This window comes from Cryptotermes secundus, unplaced genomic scaffold (assembly GCF_002891405.2).
Source record: "Cryptotermes secundus unplaced genomic scaffold, Csec_1.0 scaffold285, whole genome shotgun sequence".
Lineage (NCBI taxonomy): Eukaryota > Metazoa > Arthropoda > Insecta > Blattodea > Kalotermitidae > Cryptotermes > Cryptotermes secundus.
Genome location: NW_019744410.1, coordinates 294,715 through 315,789, shown reverse-complemented (window position 1 = coordinate 315,789; position 21,075 = coordinate 294,715). Strand labels below are relative to the sequence as shown.

Below are 21,075 nucleotides of genomic sequence, written 5' to 3'. Positions count from 1 at the left end.
CTTGAGCTATGGCGCGGCCCAACACGTGTTAGTAAATGGGGCAGCGCAAATTGAGGAAACGGCAACGCAACTCACGGGGAGACTGAGAAACTCAATTTCCAGGCAACGGAGCATGTCAGTCTTCACACGATTGAGTTCGACTGAATTGCCGGGTGGATTCCTAGTAATCAGCTGTTTTATAACGCACTACACTGATTCAGTTGTTTGTAAGGCCGCACGAGTAGTTGATGAAGCTGCTAATTTGTTCTTGTGTAGTTAACTGAGCAAGAGCCTGGCTAATATGACAAACGCTGTCCAGACTGTGCAAGGCGGGACAAAGTACGTAGATTTGGCTTGGGGGGGGGGGGAATTTAATGAGATGAAGGAATCAGGTATGTGTGTGTCTTAAACTCAGAATAGAAGGTAACGATTACTGACAGTAAACGGAACAAAATAATAAACCAGCATAATACATGATACATTCAAAGTATGAATGTAAAGTTAACTTCGTGAAATTACCTTTAATTTGAATTTATTGGTGCTTAAAGCTGATTTTCGAAAATGCCACCGCCGGCCGCAACACAGGTTGCCGCTCGGTTGTGAACCGCGCCGTACATACCAACCATCCCCGCCATAGGTACATCTCAAGTGTCGAGATAACGAGAGCGCTCTGTCTGTAGTTGGCTAAAAATAGCGACCGGCCAGCTGACAGACGCGGTTCACATGAGGGCATATACGGGAATTAAAAAACGGTCCTAACTCCGTAACCGTCCAAAATCGGACACATGTTTATATGAACTTTTTTGATCACAAATACCTAGGAAATCACCTCCTGCAGTTATGCCCTAAAGTCGTGAAATATCCTGTATAATAACAAGAAGGGAGGGGAGGGGTCCACATGGGAAATCACTATAGAGCAGTGGGGAAAGGTCTGTGGCGATGGGTCAGCAGGTAGCAGGTAAAGGATAGTGTCGAGGGGGAAAGGCAGGGTTTTCGGGAGAGCATTGAACCAACAGCCTAGGGACTAAGCTGCCGGCCGTGCATCGACCTGCGTAGTCCTGTAGATCCGGCGTCATGTTCCAGAGGTTTCTTGAGGGAGCGGATTAGAGGCTTTCATGGCTTGCTAAGACAAACCCCCACCTTTCTGTTCATATTGTTGGGATAGAGTTCAATCTCAAAGGCCTCCCTAATGATGCTATCCACGTATTAGGTCTTGGTAGCGAAGCTGAATGCGGTGTCCCAAGTCGACGCTGTGTTCAGCCACGGCTGGCTTGTCTGGATGTCAAAGACGGTTGCTCCTTCAATCTCAACCAAAAGCACTATTTTGAGGACCTTAAGACAGATTAGTGCAAATGAGTTTCATAGTTTTATTTGGCTCCCTGTAGTATCATGATGTGGTAGGGTGACAGCAAGCTGATTTGAACCCTTCATACAAGCTGTAACTGGAGTGATCCGGTTTTCTAGAATGACCCAGGTTGGAGGTCAGCAGGGCAGAAGGTTATCATGGAAACTGGTAAGCTCCAGTCTCGATCAAGCCATCCCTCCATTACATTGAAGTACCGGTACGAGGTCTGCACTCAGACTTAGCTTAATGACTTGTGACACTTTTCGTAAAAATTTGGACCCCTTCGGGCCATTTTTCTTAATTTTAACTTCGTACCGACAAAAGTATTGGAAGTTTTTCAAAGGTGGAAGTCCGAAAGTTTGGTTACAAATTTATGTTTAAACCAATTATGTCCACTTTCGCTAATTAAAAATTGTATAATATTATTAATATCTGGTATATATACCTTTCTTCTTTAGTTTGGTCTCTTCTTGCATTCTGGGATGAGGGGTAGAGATATTGATTTCAACTTCCTTGCTGGCTCGTATGGGAATCTAGTCACGTGTGCTATTATTATAATTGAAACAGTATGGAATACAGATCAAATAATGTTACGTTATTATTTCTGCCAATACAGTGTGAATTAATTTTGGTTGTATGTATAACTCCTCATATATGTCTACGTCATTTCTTTTTTTATTTAATTAGGAATACCAGATATAATATATACGTTGTCATATGGCCCTTGCCGATCAGAATTATGTATTGCATATTTGAAGTTTCCATGGACCCTCGAACTTCGAACGATTTGAGGAAAATCAAGTTTTGAAACTCGAACAAAAAACCGAAAGTCAAAGATTCACGTGGTTGTCACATGGTCGCCTTCTCTGCTTGGTCGCACGTAGACTTGCTCGGCCAGTTCTCCCGTGAATGGTTCAGTGAGCATCTCGCAAAATCAGTCTATTTTTAAGCGTTTTATTTATTTGGGTTATTTTTATATTATATTTAATAATGCCCATTCATAATGGCACGAAAGAAAGTTACTAGAGGTGAAAAGCCTAAGAGAAACTTCCTCTTACATGTAGTTACTATAGGATACTGACGATGGTGTATAACACACAGAGTTATTAGGGTTTCGGACTTTATCCATCGTCCTGTTTTTTTTTCAGTTATCTTAAAAAATCAGGACGATGGATAAAGTCCGAAAACCCAACTCCTCTTACATCTTAATCTGTATGCCCCTGAGGATGATCTCATGAGACCGAGACTTGTGGAATTATTAACACAGGAAATAAGCCAGATGAGGTTAGATGGTGATTTATATTGGGCTATTAATTTTTGGATTGCGCAAAGTAAAGTTAAATGTGGTTCTGAAGAGTTATATCCCAGAAGACAAAATTCTTCATAACTACCGCCCTGAGAAATTGAGATCATATAAATGCGGTTCTGTTTTCATCTGGCCGCGCGATCTAAGGCATGAACTGTCTTCGCTTGCTCGGACTCTGGGATCGTGGGTTCGAATCCCACTTAAGGCATGAATGCTTTTGTTTGTGTTTATTCTGTTTGTGTTAGGTAGCGGTCTTGGCCGATCCGCCTTCCAAGGAGTCATAAAAAATGTCTTAAATTAAGAGAAACTAAAATTTGCTTACCTCGACACCATAAAGGTATAAGAGGAGCAGATTAAGAAAGAAAGAAAAGTTCCTTTTTTGTCAACTCCTGAAATATACTTTTGCCACTAGTGGTACTATTTTAAGTGGGTTATTTAACGATGATGTCGGTATGGATGCTCAGTAGCGTCGTTGGCTGGATGATTATGAATGTGTGGCAGTCGGTGGAATGAGAATTGACTGTGGAAACCGAAGTACTCGGAGAAAAAACCACTAGTGACACTTGTCCACCACAAATGTCACATGCCCAGACCTGGGCTCGAGTAAGGATTGCAGCGATGGGAAGTTGGTGAATAACTTGTCACATTCAAACCCATTGTGTAAGTGGTGTTTTTAGACCTTTAAAGCGTTTATTTCGACTTAAGATTCTTACAATGTATGTGTTATTTTGAAGTGACCGCACTGATGTGAAATTCGTTCCCATAATAACGTCAAAGTGATCCGTGGTTTCGAGTAAGGTATATTTAATTTTACTACGACAGTTGGCTTCCATGAGCGTAATATGGCCGAAAGCGATGTTGGAGTAGTTATGTAGTTATTACAGCTGATTGTCAATGATAAAATGTGTCCAGTGTTGAACGTCAATAGAGACTATTTAAATTGTCAGAACATATTTGTAATTTAATTATTAGAATCACAAATAATCTCACACAATTTGTCCCGTGTTTTATTCCATGCATAGTTTAATTGTAATTGGAATTCTAACCAACAATTTGCAAAGAATCCTGTAAGAGAGTATGACATTTCTGGAGGTAAGTATTTTATTATATTGATAAATATAAAGCGACCAGAACGAGAAAGTAGTCATACAACTGTTTCTAAACGTATACACGCCCCTCTAACCCCTCATTTCATGATGCATAGGCACTGACTTTGGTTGTCTGGATTATTCGTTCTTATGATATGTCTGTATTTTGGAAATGTTCCTATACAATTGGAATTCAGCATTTTTAATATTAAAAGGCTAATATTGATAGAGTGAAAATTGGAAACGTAAAATTCACACTATATGATTTGTGCCATTGTATTTGGAAATCCTTATGATCATTTCAAGGCATCAGGTAGTGTGAGTGCTGTATGGTCAGTACTCCATTCCAAATCAAACTTAGATGCCTTATGATATCCTTTTCTTCTGTATTATTTTGTTCGACTGATGCAGGTAAGTTTATAGTGTCAACTCTTTTCTTACAGATTTTTTTTTGCAGTAGTCTCTCTTCCACAGTATATGTGCATTGTTGTTCTAGAAGAATATCAAGTAGTCATGAATAGCAATATCCTATATTTACCTCATTTGTAATGCCCAGTGCTAATGCATTATTTAAGGCTTGCAGCGCAAGCATGGGACACAGAACTGTGCAGACATTTATAATTGATAAATAATAATGTGCAAAAATATATGTAACTATTTTAATGCAGTTTTGAAAAATTATGATGGTAAGTGAAGTGTTCTTCTGTTAGTCTTGGAAGAAATTCTGTAAATACTTCCTTAAATAATTAAGCAAGGTTGTTATTTTTTTAAATCTGCATTAAACATTATAACAAATGGCAGAATGAAGTGTGTGATGACATAGTTACCTGAGATAAATGAAACATTTGTGATAATGCAACATAATTCAACTATTTACATATAAATTCCTGAGAGAATAAGTTTATATCTTCAAGAACCATGTTTAAGTGTAACTTGTTGTTTTCTTTGTGTAGTGGAGGCGTTTTAATTTCTTTGAGCTGAACAAAGATGTGGACTCTGGGAAAATTGCTGAAACACTTAAAGTAAGTTGGAAACAATTTTACAATACAGTGACCATTTACATGTGGCTGTTTAGAACTAACCCGACCATATTATTACATTTGCTGTCAGATTTCCAGAGAAATAATAAACCAACCTACCCCACCCTAATTTAATCTAAACTTTGACCATAGTTTTTATTTCTTGAATATAAGATTTTCACAGCAGTGACTGTGAAGAGTGCAATCTTCTGGGATGTAATGCTATCTAGTCTAGCATTTCACCCACTTCTTGCCTGTTCATTCTTTGCCTTATTCTCAGACTCTGAAGATGGAGCCACGATGCTTTCATGAAGTGTCAGTGGACTTCTACTGGATTTAGGTGTTTGACTTTACATCCCAGAAGACAGTGTTTAGATGCTTGTCTGTTGTAGATATAATAGCTTTCTCAAGTACAAGAGAAGTATTTGTTTTAATGCACTATTGCAATTACAAAATATTGGTTTGTAGCATAGCTACATCAGAGTGTCACATGAGTAGATCAGCCATAAGTAATCAATCACTGTGTTGTGAAGATCCTGTGAAATGCAGTCAAACTCTTTATCTTTGTGTTTGCTGTTAACTGTTGTGTAATGTGCTTGAAGTTAGTATTGAACCAAGAAGTGAATGGAGTATGTAAGTCACATAGTTAGTTAGCTAGTTATTGGAGAGGGTGGGTTTCCCCATGCACTTAGACCTGTATTGGTCCATTGTGCTTCCCTCTATGATTTCTACCAGTCTCTATATCCTACCGGTACTGGTGCTTACCATCAGTCCCACCCAGCCAGCAAGACCGGCTCTACTAGCTGAGAGGTATCTATAATGCTTCCCCCATCTACCGGAGGTATTAGAGACTGTTGTTGGGCGGGAAACGTCCATAATTTGGCTCAGTGACCTCCTTTGGAGATATAAGGTTCTTTTACGTGCCGTAAAGCTACGACACGGGACCCACGGCTTAAAGTCCCTCCCGGAGGACTTGTTCCCTGAATTTTTCCGCCCTTAAAAATTCGATGACCTCCGCCGGGTATTTGAACCCGCGTACTACGAGTCATGAGGTGGGAACGTTACCTCTAGACTACGGAGGCCACTTATGTAAGTCACGTAACTTATTGCCATAATATATCTTTCAGGATGCAAAGGTCAGTGTTGCTACAAGTGGGCATGGTCATCTTGTTTTCGGAGATTCAGAGGGAAATATTCACCTTGTCAGTCGTTCGTTTCAAGTCACAACATTTCGGGCGTATGAGTTGAATGTGATACTAGCAGAACAGCTGCACCACATAGCTATACTTGTTACTGTTGGGGTAAGTACTCAATGACATTAGGATTATATAGTAAAGAAAATATGTTGGTCAAGTATGTGTTGGTCTTTAGTCGCTTGTGAGAAATTAGACATTCAAACAACATTTCCTTTATCCATGTTTAATAAAAAGGATTTATGTATATTGGGATATGATTTATCTATAAACTCAGTCTATATTCATAGCATTAGTTTTACACATTTTCTGGTGGAATTTCTGAAGTCACAAAATCATAGCTGCCAGACCTTGTATATTTTGCAACACATTTCCATTTAAACACCTTAATTGGCTTGTGAACAATGACCTATATATCGTATCTACAGAGTGGTTGATTGCAAAGGTTCATTTCGTTGGTGCTTCAGCTTGGGAAATACCGGACTGTGCATAAGCCATTCAGAAAGGAAACACACTCTTGCGCAGCTATTGAATGAGGATTTGTCCATGTTTTAAAATTTTGTTTGTAGGCACCTCATTTCCTGACCAATATGCTATGTACCTAGGTCATGGAAATAGATTATCTAGGTATTTGAATATATTTGGCCCTTGTGAACACATTAATGAACCTTTGGGTTTCATAAAAATGGGGAATTTCTTGACCAGGTTAGTAACTGTTAGGGTTTTAAGGACTCAGTTCCCTAGAGATAGTTAGATCAAATATGTTGTTAAGAATAACTTACATATATTGGTATTATCATTTCAGTCATTTTTATGATGCAACTTTCTGTTAGTATTCAGAGGCTGCATGGTTTTTTACACATTATTAACTTTTTATCATTGTTAGAATGACATGTTTCAATTAACGCTGTGACTATCATCAGGTACTTTCTTTTGGGGCTTGTGGTGAACAGAGGGGCACTGAGGCAAGTTTTCTTCAGGTACTTTGGTTTCCTCTTCCAGTTCTCATTCCACTGACTGTTCCACATTGGTTTGTCATTCTATCATTGATGCTGTATAGCCTGCACAGAAGGCAGTGTTCTGCAACATTCTTGCACATTTCCCAGTAATACAAGATATTTTATGACAGTGTCTTGGAATTTTCTGTGATTTCCATGACAAAAAAGAAGGTACATTTTATGTAAGTTTCATGGTCTTGAATAGCTGCACAACTGGCAGCTACTCAAGAAAGGTTCAGCTCCATGAAGTTAGTTGGTTGGTTAGTTAGTTAGTTCTTTCTGCATTTCTTTTTCTGAGGCTACAGATATTATCTTTCATTTCTGTACAATTCTGCTTTAAGTTTCCTGAGAGAAATACCAATATGTTCAAATAAAGGAAAATGCAAGCCATTGACTTTTATTAAATATTTGTTTGTTGAATACAGCAGTTAATTCATAATAGGGACATGTGACACAATAAGAGGAACTACCCATTACCATAGGACACAAGAGCACATAGATAAGGGCATTCCACAAAAATTGAACTTATGGGCAGAAGCACAGCAGCTTCTTCAGCCATAGCAGGGGTTGAAACATGCAGTGTGCATACACCAGTGATGTAGGAGAGATTCTAACATTTTAAGCTTCTAAAGGTTTTAAAAAGATGGTTCCATGTGAGACGGCTAATAACTAACAGGAATAAATAAGTGACATGCAACAGGATGCTATGATACAATATTATGATTGAATAATTTTTTTGTGGTGTCTGCTACTGCTTTGTCATGCTGGAAACTTCCTCGACTCTTTCCCTCCTTAGTGAGTTGTTAGAGGAGGTGAATAATAATATTGTTCATACAGTGCTTTGAGAGTTTCTGTTTTTAGTACACTTTTTGTAGACAATACATGTGTCCATTAAAAATGGAATAGGCGTGTCACTGAGTTATGTTGTGTTCATGCTAGAGTGTATTGCCTCCTTGCTAGCTGTTATTTTCCAAACTGTAAGGGTGAGGGCTCACCAAGGAAACTGGCAACCGCAACACAACTGCAAATTCCAAGAATTGTTGCCGATTTCAAGCAGGCAACTGGTTTCCAGATTAGCAACCACACCCTGAAGAAGCGTATGCTTGATTAGGTGCTCACATCATCTTAAGCGATTTTAAGTGGGTATGTTCATCTGATGTAATGCATGATTATATTTTTTTTAATTTTGTGCACTCACCTTCTGCAATGAAAGATAATAATACTGATCATGTCATAATATTGTGGTGGTTGAGATGGGACTGTTTGAGATGGTGTGAGAAGAGTAGATGACGGCCATAAAGAAAATATTGGGATGTTGATTAATTTGTTTTAATTAAGGTCAATTTATTTTAATCAGGAAATATTACGTTCATACATGATAGGAAATTTTGACGTACAGTGCAACAATTTTATCAAGATAGAAGACACCTGATGATGGCCGTATACACCCAAACCATGTAATGTGGAAGAAGGGTCAGTATATAATAAGTTGCATTTAAGATGGAAATATATGCGAAATAAATGATATACTGATGCAATAGGATGCTTAAATACAATATTAAGAAAAGAAAACAATGGGTACATCTGTTCTGTTACAATTTACACTGAGGCGCTTATATTGTTTCTAAAGAACTTAACCTGGATCCAGACTCCTTCATCTCATGAGAAATTCTTTCCCAAGCCAAATCTATTTTATCTTGCCTAGCATAGTCTGGGTGACATTTGTCATATATACCAGGCTCTTGCTCAGTTAACTGCACGAAAACAAAATTAGCAGCTTCATAAACCTTTTGTGCCATTGTAAGAAACAAATGAATCACTGATGGCACATTATAGAACAGCTGACACTAGGAAACCACATCGTAACACAATTCTGAGACAGTTTGCATGCTCCGTTGCCTGGAAGTTGAGTTTCTCAGTCTTTCCGTGAGTTGTGCTGCTGTTTCCTGTTTACACTGCTCCATTCAATAACATGTGTTCAATTCAGGCTAATAACAGTTCTCAGAAATTGAGGTTGTCTTTCGGTTGCCAATTTCGTTGGTGTGCCTTTGTCTTAACAGTAATAAAAATATGTAACCTTGGGCATGAACACCGTTCATCCATAAAGTGTCTTAATATTTTGCTCTGCTGTTGTATGTTAATGTTTGTATACAAAATTCTCACAGGAAGATGAACCTGGGGTAAATCCTGTTATCAAGGTTTGGAACTTGGACAGGCTGGACAAACAGGGTCACCCAGTATGTTTGCGCATCTCCCGTGCCATTCCAAACAACAAACCAATTCCTGCCACAGCTCTGTCTGTGTATGATAACCTGAACCTCATGGCTGTGGGGTTTAGTGATGGCTCCATTCTGCTGTACAGAGGTGAGTCATATGACATTTAATAATAAGAGGATATAAAAGGCTTCTGCATGGATCTGAGGAAAGTTCCTGTATGTGTAAACGATTGTGTAAGATTAATGGCAAGTAAGGTCATACCATAGCTTAGGCTATTAGAAACTGGTGTCTCTGCTTAGGGCCTGGGTTCATTTCGATGAGATATGGGGCAGACAAAATGACATGAGGAAAGTTTTTCTCCAATTATAATACCACTAATATACTGAACCCTTCTATCTCTGTTCATCACTGTGTTATAGGCCAGACCAGCCCACGTTATCACAACCTTGGTTCGTAGTTGGAGCTGTGCCTTGTTATGTCACCAACAGATGGCATAAGTGGCCATCTTTACGTTTCTCAGTCACTTTTAGGTGGCTGGGCATTGCCTAGGCCTTTTTTATATTTACAGTATTTTTTTCTACAATAAATCTCAGTCAGTTGTTTGTGAAATGGCGACTATGCAGGAATGCTCGCATTGCATGGGATGGCTTTTTAGATGAAATCAGTCACCCAGACTCAACGGAATTACCGCACGCAGTTCAGTAAGTAACCTCCAAGTGCCAAGCATTAAGAGACTGGCAACGGCATTTCCTAGAAATTTCCATGATCGCAAGACACGCGGCAGACCAGGTGTAAGCGATGAACGTGTGGAAAGAATCCTTGAATCAAGAGCAGACAATCAACATGAACACTTAACTGGACATGCTGCTACTGTGCAGTACCACAAATTGAGCACTTACAGCCATACATCTTTCTGCAACAAGATAGTGCTCCACCTTATTGGCGTCTGCAGGTATGCGTGTTCCTAGACAGGACATTTCAGGAAGGTGGATTGGCAGAGACAGTCCAATGCCTTGGCCTCCACATTCACCAGACATAACACCACTGGATTTTTCCCGTGGGGTTATGTCAAGAGCAGCATGTTCCAAACACCAGTTAACGGACTTGATGACCTGAAGACCCATATCAGGAATGTGATCTCGACTATTCCAGTGGACATGCTCCACAGAACATGGCAAGAGCTTGAGTATCGTCTGGATGTTCTCTGTGCTACCAAGGGAGCACACATCAAGGTCTACTGAGGTCAGTAAAAAACTTCCAGAGTTTCACTATGATCTGCCACAAACCACATGTGGCTAGCTCAATTTATTTATGCGCCACAATTTTTCAAAACCCCAAAGGGAGTTTGTGGACACACTGTACTTGAAACCGAAATTAATGTGCAGTGCTGAAGTAGAAACATGGAGTTGAGAGAAAGAATGGGTACAGCATATCTTAAGGAAACAAAAACAGAACTAGGGATGGAGCCATCCTAGAGGATTGTGGAATTAATAGATGTTTAAGAGATGACAGTGCTTATAGATAGTATATAGGTTGGTACAACTGAGTTTCTGTTTCTGGCAAGGGAGTAAATTTTTCTTTTTGCCTCCATGTCCAGAAGGCTGTGAGGGCCACCCAGCCTCATATCCAAATAATATTTGGTCCCAAGAGCAGAAATCATAACAATACTTGAGTATTTGCCCTCCAGGCCTGCCCATGATACTGGCTACACACCTCTCTTCATTACCTGTGTACACTTTCCAGTTGTGCTTAGGTGCAGGAAAATGTCTTAATATTAGCGTATATTTAAAATTCACTCATGTGATTTCATGTGTTTATCTCACATAGGAGTGTAAGAAATTAAATGTTAATGTAAGATGTGTGTTTATTTTAAGGTGATGTTACAAGAGAACGTACCAATAAGCAGAAAGTATTGAAAGATGGAAACTCCTCTATCACAGGACTGGCTTTCCGAACAACAGCAAAGCTGACATATTTATTTGTAGCAACAATGAACAATGTGTATTTGTATAATATCACTATGAAAGATAAAGAACAGAAGGTACTGTATATAACAAAATAGACTTAACTTGGAGATAGGATTAATATTAATCAGAATGGCACATATAATTCTCTTACAAGTTCAGGAGGGGTCAGGATAGCTTAGTATACCAATGAGTTATGGGCTAGATGTCAAGGTAGACTTGAAAGGATTCTGACGATGGTGTATACTGTACTTCTTTTGGCTTATTTTGGACTTCACCCATCGTCCGGTATATAAAAGACAAAAAACCACGACGTTTCGGAGACTGGATCTGTCTCCGTCTTCGGGTGGATAGGGAAGGTTTAATCTACTCATTTGGGCCCCTTAGAAAGAGCTAGTCTCAATCACTGGTCCCGTGATTGAGACTAGCTCTTTCTAAGGGGCCCAAATGAGTAGATTAAACCTTCCCTATCCACCCGAAGACGGAAACAGATCCAGTCTCCAAAACGTCGTGGTTTTTTGTCTTTTATATACCGGACGATGGGTGAAGTCCAAAATAAGCCAAAAGAACTATAGATGTCAAGGGTTCAATTCCAGGCAGGGGCAAGATTTTTCTGTTCTCTGAAGCATCCAGACTGGTTCTGGGGCCCATCCTGCCTCCTATCAAATGGGTACCAGGGGCTCTTTTCCTGGGTGTTAAGTGGCCAGTGTGTGTGAAGGTGACCACTCACCTCCAACCAGTGCTGAGGTCAAGAAAACGTGGCTCTATACATCCCTCCCCCCAATGTCTTCATGGTATAGTACTTAATTAATTAAGCACAAGGACATCTTTACCTAACTTACAAATTCAGATGTCCTTTATGGAGCAAAATGAATAGCACAGTCTACACTTTTTGTGGTACTGTTTTGTACATCTGTGATGTAGTCTCAGGAGTGCCATTAATTAAATTTTATGTTAAGAACTCTAGTACAAATAGCGAATCCCTCCAGCCTTCAGACCTGCCATTATAGTTGAAAATAGAATTAAGCCTGCTTATCACATCATAAACTCTAAATAAAATAATTGTTTAAATTAAATCAGTGAATATAATGATTGAGCAGAATCTTTATAATATGCATTTTTGTATAGATTTAATATTCAAAATATGATTGTCAAGAAAATAACGAAAACTTGTAAAGGTTTTAATAAGATTGCAATTCATTTAGTAGTCTGTTCGTGTAAACGTGAGTGTAATATATGGTTTCCTAAATAAATAAATGAAGTGTGGCCTAGTCTTATGATCGTGTAATTAAATGTTCAACAAATTAAAAAAAATATATTAAAAGTTGGTTAAAGCACAGTTGGTTGTGTCACAGTGACACTATGAACCGTGATTCCATGAAAATGTCAGATGATGTTAGTTTACTGTAGGTTTGTATTTACTTTAATTTTCTAGAAATATTCATAGGCATAGAGTCAGGTCAGTTGTCTAATATTCAGACTCAGCACCCTATTCCCTACTTTTACCCCTAAAGTCATAAAACTTAAAGTATTAATAAATGTTGTGTACATTTTAATATATGATTATGTTACAGTTCATTAAAGTATACCTATATGAGCACCTGTTACTCATTTGTCTGAATTCTTAATATACATTTAGAAGGTCCTACACTTGGTACTGAATATTGATGTGACGTGCTTTGTCACCATTGGCTGCAAATTCAAAATTTGCTTTTGCTTGTAGATTCACTTGGATGGAATGGGTTGCATGAGACGTTGCTCAGTGCTGGCTGAATCAGTGCAGGAGAGCCATTTCATGATTGGGAGGAATGATGTGAGTGGTGTATTGATTCATTGTTGCATGAATCATTGGCAGATACTACTACAAAATAAACTGAAAAGTCTAACATTGTTAAATCAATTGTCACACATACTGTAACTATTTAAGTAGTACTGCTAGCTGTCTCTTTTTGCTGATGTCTGTTTTAGTACCTGACTGCTGCTGACAGACCAACTCACTTTTTAACCTACTTCTGTTGTTTTTAAAAGTAAGAGTAGGCTTATGAGATCACCATGCTAACTTTGTGTCGTTATGTCCCCTCCTATAAACTTGAATGCCTGAACCTATCTTTATGGAAAGTTGGTATCTATATCATGGCACCTGAACCCATCTCAACAGTACATTTCATATATCTCTGTCAGCAGTCTTTGTGTCTATATATGTATCCTATTGTTGCTAGGCAATGGCTCAGTAAAAATTACTGTGGCAATGAATATTAAAAAAGTAAACTCCATGGTTTTAGTCCACAAGCGAACTATACCAAATGAGCAACTGCCACTTGTTGGCGAAGTTATTGCCAACTTTAGCAGATAGATGGTGTCACATGGTCAGTGCAATGAATCCCATGGGCATTAATTTAGGTTTTCTAAACTGGAGCCGCTATTTCCTTGAAATAACTACTTAATTATCCTCACAAGGCTGAGTGGACCCTGTTCCAGACCCACTACTTCTCAGAAAATCTGGCAGTGCCGGGAATCGAACCTGGACCTCTGGATCTGTAGCCAGGAACTCTGACCACTAGACCACAGAGGCGGTCAGAAATAGAAGAATTGTTGGATTCATCTTTTTCTGTGCAGTCCATGTTGTATCAAAGGAAAGTAGGTGATTAGTTGTCCTCAGAACTTCTTGCTACATAATCAGTATACTCCTGCTCCAGAGGAGGCACGCAGTAGTGTAGTTGTTTGAAGGGCTATGCTACAAGCCGTAAGGTCGTACGTTCAAGTCCTGATGAGGTCACTGGATTTTTTCAATTGACCTAATCCTTCCCGCTTCACTATGGCCCTGGGGTTGACTCAGCCTCTAACAGAAATGAGTACCAGGAATTAATTAAATAATTTTCCTGGTGTGTAAAGCGCGGCCGGCACATAACGCTGACAACCTTACCGCCATCTTTTAGATAATGTGGGACCCTCATTGTCTCACAAGCCTATGGGCCTTCACAGCCGAGTACAGGGATAGATTTACCTTTACTTTACTTTACTTTACTTACTCCTGCTCCAGAATGCTGTAATTTCAGTTCACGATGTTCGGCCCTGTCATCTCATTGAATAATAACAATATCTGAACTTGAAGGTGTTTGCTAATTGAAATATACCCCTATGGTGGACAGCATGCATGGCCATATCCCTATGTGCTGAGGTGTTTAACATTTGATGTCCTTCCATGTCTGGCTTGGTAGTTCCACTCGTTTTCCCTTGTGTTATTTGTGGCAGTAACTACTCAACGTCATTTGACATTGTTCCAGGCAGTGTACTGTTATACTCCAGATGGCCGAGGACCATGCTATGCTGTGGAGGGAGAGAAAATAATGCTGCAGTGGTTCCGAAATTATCTCGTTATTGTTGCTAAAGACACCAAGACTGTCACTCGTGCTACTGCTACTGTCTCAGCCACATCAACAAAGTAAGCGCCATACAACGGTAAAAAAATTGTTTGGACAGCATCAGACCCTTGGTCATTTCCATACACATTTGAAGAAATCTTATAATTGAACTTCCCAGTGATTACCTTATTTTCATTTTTAATGGTGTACTGACTCTGCTTGGGTTAGGAATGGCGATGTTCGGGAGCCACACCAAATAAGCTAATTCTGGTTCAGTTGGTACCAAAACCTGGGATTGAGTATGATAAAAGATGTTGATCTTAGTTTTGAATGTTAATGACTGTAAGTTGTTTGGCATAAGGAGTGTTATACTTCTGTTTTTAGCAATATTTCAGTTGCAGTTGGATTTCTTTAATGTATCCTGTTATGTGCCATCATGTTGGGAACTCTGATGTTATATGTCATACTATCTTTATTAAAGACTGAGACCAAATATTATTTTGACACATTTCAGTATCATATTTTCTTCCACAGACAAATGCCTGTATAGATTTCACAATACTCCATCTACTTTTTTTGCCAATATTATGTTATTTTGGAAAAATAAATACTGAATCTGATATTTTTACTAGGAAGATCATCACTTTGCCAACACACAATTTCAGGTGTGCCACATAAACCAAATTACTAATGGCCACCTGTATCTTTTCCATACACAGAGAACTTTAAATTAAGTGCAGATTAGTAGGTTAATTGTGATTTTTAAATCAGTATTTGTTTCTAATTAAACTGACTGGATTTAGGTAGAGGTTAATGGTCAAATGATCTGAGCATACATATGCAGTGATAATACTGTATTTGAAAATATATACCCCTTTCAAAATATAATCTGAGACCATAAAAATACAGTTATATACAATGGAATAATGTGTTAGCAGTGCGTAAACATTTTCTATAAAAGAGCCCAGAAGTTTAGGATCTCTCTGGTTTGCTATATGAGGCATTTATTTTGAAAGTTGTGTGAATCGTACACATGAAAGAGAACACACTTTTTATTAATATTCCATAAATGAATTAACTGAAGAAGCAAGACTATTTAAGATCACAAAAATACAAGGATCACAGTCATAACATTTACCAAGATTTTTGAGTAGATTGGAATGCAAAAATCAATATTATTTAAGAAAAGAAATAAGGTGACTTGTACCACTTAAAAAATAAATGGCTCATTTGTACTTTTCAAAGTATTTATAAAAGTACTGATGTATTAGTATTTATACAGCTCTCTTTACAGCAATGGGGGGGATCTGGAGAAGCACATGGTGACAGTCCTGGACATCCAGAACAAGTTCATTGTCTTCTCAGCACCAATGCGTGAGGTGCAGGCCGTGCTCACAGAGTGGGGGTCCTTCTATGTGCTAGGGGGAGACAAAAGGCTGTACCAACTCCAGGAGAAGGACTTGCAGTCAAAGTTGGCACTGCTGTTTAAGAAGAATCTCTATGATGTGGCCATAAGGTAGAGTGAATGCAATAGCATCAAATTCAGTTCACTGATGTACAACCACAGCAAAGTGAGTAGCTGTGTCCGTTGTCCCTTGATGCACAGTTCATCCTGTGGATAATACCACGCTTTCTTGATTACCCAGCACCCTTGAATAAGTTGTGCACCCAAGTTTTTAGGAAAAAATAAATACACTTAATGGATTTATTAAGGCACTGAAGTGTACATGTCAAATATAAGTCTATGTAGTACATGGTGTCTTGAAATTCAAACATGTGTTGTTCATTTATTTTTGCCCTGTACTTTCCAGGATTTGACATTCTGACACTGAAAGGCACTTGTTTGTACCTCTAATATTCAAATAATTCCATGCTAAGGAAAAGAATACCATCCGTTGCTGGCTTTCCTTGGAACTTTGAATTCAATGTACTTTTGCCAGTGCCGAGATCTTTAACTGGCACTTTTCAATTTGTACTAAAGACACAGTCTGATACTTTTTCCTATTCAGAATATCTTGCTTTTTTCTGTTTCAGGATATTTTGCTTTCCTGCCATGAAATGTGCTCTTAACTGCCATTGATTTGCAGCATCAATTGTTTCCTCTTTCTCCAGTCTGTTCTACAGTTTTCACTAACTTCATACTGTAACAGATTTGATCAAAGCATGGCTCAGTAAACACATCCCAGCACGCAACAGTGGAAACTATGTCTCAGTGGATGAATGTTATAGCTTGTTACTAGGCAGCAGTCAGTGCGCCAATGAGATGGCTGGGTAGTGATCATATGTCTTGTGCTTTCAGTGTGATCTGTGTATTGTAACGGTAGAACTATGTTTTCTTTGGGTCTGTGCCGAAGCATTATAAGAGGTTCAAAATGACTGAGAAGGTAGTAGAAGCTAGGAGTAGTTGAGAGTCATTTGCTGGTGGAACATAGCCATGGGAAGTTTGTAGTTGAAGGGGAATTGGAAGTCAGCCTGAGAAGACATAGTGTGTGAATTTACATATGTTATAATTACAGTAATATTGAGAGTGTTATAATTATTTGTAGTTATGACTAGTAAACATCCAGTAAATTGATTCACCAATCCAAACCCGTGTCTTTAGTCACTATTACCTGTGACAGCTGGTGTCAGAAGTAACTGGATCAGATTGATCGCATTATTGGACTGAAGGCAGCAGTAAAAAGTTACTCTGCCCTACTATGGAGATGGAACAAATGTTGGCACGCCTGCTGGCAAAAATTGATTCCAGGATGGAAACTAATACAAAAGCAATGCACGAAGAGGTGGACACCAACAGAGAAGAATGGAAACAAGAAATAAGAGTTGGCTGAGAACACCTGAAGGAAGAAATGAAAGCCCAGATGGCTTCACTTATCTCTCAGATAGAGGACAATAATGAAAAGTTCAGGGTCCTTCAAAGGACTCTCATATCGCAGATGGACAGACAGCAAGAGAAGACGGATGCCTGGATAGGGGACACGAAGGAGGGTTGAAAGGAGATGATGGCCTGCCAAGAAGTGATGGAGAGCAATCCAGAGAAGATTGAGCCAAATCCAGAAAAAATGGAGTCTGGATCAGAACATCAGAGCATTAAGGAAGAAGCCACAGCGAAACCTTCTGGAACAATGAAGAAGCGGCATAGGGGCTGGCGTCTAGCTGCAGGGAGATGTGGGAAGCTAAAGTAACTGACCTGAAGACATTGTGGATCCAGAAGAAGTCCAAATTCTTAGTATGATAATCTTTCAAGGAACAGAGTTTATTTGGTCATAAGAGATGCTTGGCGAATGCTCTGCAATTTGCTTTCTTTTCCCTGTTATATCATGTTAATGGATTTCACTTTGTGTTTTAGGATTGCAAAGAGCCAACAGTATGATTCTGAGGGACTGATTGATATCTTTCGGCAGTATGGAGACCATTTATATACAAAAGGGGACCACAGTGCAGCAATAGAACAATATATCAAGACAATAGGGAAGCTGGAACCTTCGTATGTCATAAGAAAGGTATACCGTTTAATATTGAGAGTTTTTTTCCAGCCTTAATCTGTCAGTATATCTTTTAAATGGATTGAACTTAAGCCATGATACCTTCAGTTGTATTAGTAGTACTGTATTGTTTTAGTAGTCTTTATTATTAGGCATAGTATTTGTAGTGCACTTCAGGAGCCATTCTGCATCTAAGCTTGAATTTGGACTGGCTCAGTGAAGGCTTACAGGATGGATAAGGATACAGAAAAGGATTCTTTCTCTGTCTTGGTGGAAGCTACTCAGTTGGGCCCGGTTGGTAGAGCTAGCCCCTATCTCTGGACTTTTTTTTTTAAGGTTTTGATTTTTCTGGAGATAGGGACAAGCTCTATCAATTGGGCCCAACTGAGTAGGTTTCACATAAAGAAAGAGACCGAATCCAGTCTCCGAAACATGTGTTTTAAATAAAAGTAGGATGATGGATAATGTCCAGAAACCCATTTTAGATCTTATTCAGAATGTTAAATGTTATATAAACTTTGTAGAGCTTATAACGTTTATGTGTTAGAGCATATGCATTTTTACTTTTACATATACAGAACATAAGGATAGTGTTGTGACATGAAAAACAAATTGATCTCAAAATTTAAATACATATGAGTTCAAAAATGTCATACTTAGAATGGTTGTCTGTCACCTGTACAGCTCAAAGATTTTCTCAATATTTGGTGTTTGTAAATGTTTGTACTCTGAATAGGTCCCCTGTGTTGGGAACTGCGTAAATGGCTTTTTACTCTTAAGATTGTTCTCTTCCAAAAGGAGACCCTAATGCTTTTAATTAAATTATGTAAAGGTAAATCATCCCAAAGACCCTGCCTTGTAGGTGTATGGGGAGGTGGATGGAGGTGGGTGATCAGCTCGACACTCTGGCCACTCTGTGGAAAGACCATTGATTGGAAGGCTAAGTAGGCCACAGAGCTAGTCAGTTTATGGTGGCAAGGAGAAAGATCCTTCCTTCAGCCAGGAATCAATTCCCACCCCTAGTTAGGTAATTCTCTACTGGGCAATCCCACCTTACATGTGCAGAAAGAGCAATCCTAATTGATTCTGAGACTAGATTTCAGTGTTTGAAAACAAAAGTTACCAACATATTCCAGGTTGAACTTGAATCAGGTCTTTCACAGTTATTTGTGTGAGAATGAAGGGAGACATTTTGGTAATTAGGTGCTTATGATAAAGATTACATGTAGTAGGAATAAAGGATAAGTAAAGAAAATGGGAGAAATTTTGTTTAAAATATTTGGGGAAAAAAGAGGATGGTAAATAAGCTGTAGATGTAAACAGACAGGATTTTAGAAGAGGAGTAAGTATGGTTGAAGGATCTTCATATTTTATATATTATTGTATTGTAAAATTGTGTGTTTGCTAACAAAGAGGCCTGGAGCCCAACTGTTGGCATTCATTAATGTTTATAGTATGCTATAAAAAAATTTAACAATGTGGTCTTTTGGGTTGCTGTGTAGTTTGGTAGAAGTCCACCAATGTTTCAGCAGGGCATAAAATCATCTGTCCACTTGCTTCCTACTTCTTTCTTGGCTCACTCTTCAACTCTGCAGATATGTTCCTCTGAAACCCTCTGAAACATCAGTGGACTTCTACTGAACTACACAGCGTTGCAAGCAACAAGATTTTGCTCTTCATAATCACAGCTGTGAGAACCTCAAATCTAGCAGAATAAATTAATATTCTTTCACAGTCATTCACTATTATTTATTTTGGTTTCTAGGAAAGGCTGCTTAAATTATATATTTAATCATAGCCATATTTAAACACTTTCCTGTACTTCAACTCAGCATTGAAGTCTTTATCAGAAGAAGTGTAAACTGCAACAACAAATGTAAATATTAGAATGAATTTAAATTAAAATTCAATCTTGACCTTTGGCTTAGCCGATGGATATTAAGATATCCTCAGTCTTGAAGGTTTTTTCTGTAGCTGTGATCAGGTCTGTTGAAGAGCCCAAGAAACACTGGAAATGCCCAGTGGTCCCAGTAGAGTGCTTAAGGGGCAACTGAGTGTTGTTCCCCCATGTCATTACAATGTGAAATTGAGTCATAAAATAATGGAGACTGCTTCAGAAGTGTTAAGAAAACATGAAGTTGGAAGTAAACAAATGATCATATTTTTATTATAGTTTCTAGACTCACAGCACATAGACAAGCTAACAATGTACTTACAAGCGCTACACAAGCAAGGTCTGGCAACGGAGGACCACACAACACTTCTGCTCAATTGTTACACCAAGTTGAACAACACTGAGAAGTTGAAGGAGTTCATCATGGTGAGCAGTGCATGTAAAAATAGTTTTAAGCGGCACAAAATTTAATAAAAAATTGAAACATGAATTAAATCCTACATGACGTAATGCCTAGTGTTTTTATGTAGTCCATTTTCATATCAACAACCATGCTTCCCATTGTAATAATAGTAATGACTTGTGATAAACTTTCAGACTAAAGATCGTGAGGTGGACTTTGATGTGGAAATTGCCATAAAAGTATGTCGCCAGGCATCATCGGAAGATGCATTGATGCTTGCCAAGAAACATGGAATGCATGACTGGTATCTCAAAATACAGCTTGAAGACCGGGGCAAATACAGGGAAGCACTAGAATATATCAGCAGCCTTGAATTTGAAGATGTAAGCAAAATACAGTGCGGATAATCAGTGTATATTTGATTCTGCAGTGTATCTTTATGCTGAAATAATGCTATTACTCTGGTCAGTTTCAGAAATTGTAAAGAGACTTGTGTAGCTCCATTGTATTACATCTGTGTGTGTGTGTGTGTGTGTAGATGTGGATATGAGTTTGTCAATGTGTGTGTTGCGTGCACAGTTAAGTGTGTTCATGTGCATTCTTGCTCTCAAGCCCCTATTTAATTATCTCAGATGATGAATTTAGTTATAAAAAGATTTGGTGATGAAGGGATGAACGTTCATGGCAGAATTTTTTTTTTATTGCTAGTGAGGTGAGACTAAGTCCCTTGTAGGCCACGCCATAGCTCAAGCAGTTAGTCGCTGGCTTCCCACCGCAGCAGCCAGGGTTCGATCCCGGGTCTGGTCAAGTTGGATTTGTGGT

At 38.7% G+C, this 21,075-nt stretch overlaps 1 protein-coding gene across 2 annotated transcripts in view; it reads left to right on the top strand.

Annotated features, from left to right (window-relative positions):
• Positions 1-3,482: 3,482 nt before the first annotated feature.
• Positions 3,483-21,075, top strand: part of LOC111874693 (vacuolar protein sorting-associated protein 11 homolog) — a 33,914-nt gene continuing 16,321 nt past the window's right edge. The window contains exons 1-11 of one of the 2 annotated variants that reach the window (XM_023870407.2): positions 3,483-3,722; positions 4,672-4,740; positions 5,865-6,038; positions 9,094-9,292; positions 11,020-11,186; positions 12,833-12,922; positions 14,394-14,551; positions 15,766-15,987; positions 17,821-17,974; positions 20,130-20,276; positions 20,448-20,636. In XM_023870407.2, coding sequence (XP_023726175.1) covers positions 3,708-3,722; positions 4,672-4,740; positions 5,865-6,038; positions 9,094-9,292; positions 11,020-11,186; positions 12,833-12,922; positions 14,394-14,551; positions 15,766-15,987; positions 17,821-17,974; positions 20,130-20,276; positions 20,448-20,636 — 1,584 coding nt within the window. In that variant the 5' untranslated portion in view covers positions 3,483-3,707. Of the gene's footprint in view, positions 3,723-4,671; positions 4,741-5,864; positions 6,039-9,093; positions 9,293-11,019; positions 11,187-12,832; positions 12,923-14,393; positions 14,552-15,753; positions 15,988-17,820; positions 17,975-20,129; positions 20,277-20,447; positions 20,637-21,075 lie in introns of both variants that reach the window. The other variant, XM_023870406.2, reaches the window with a different exon arrangement.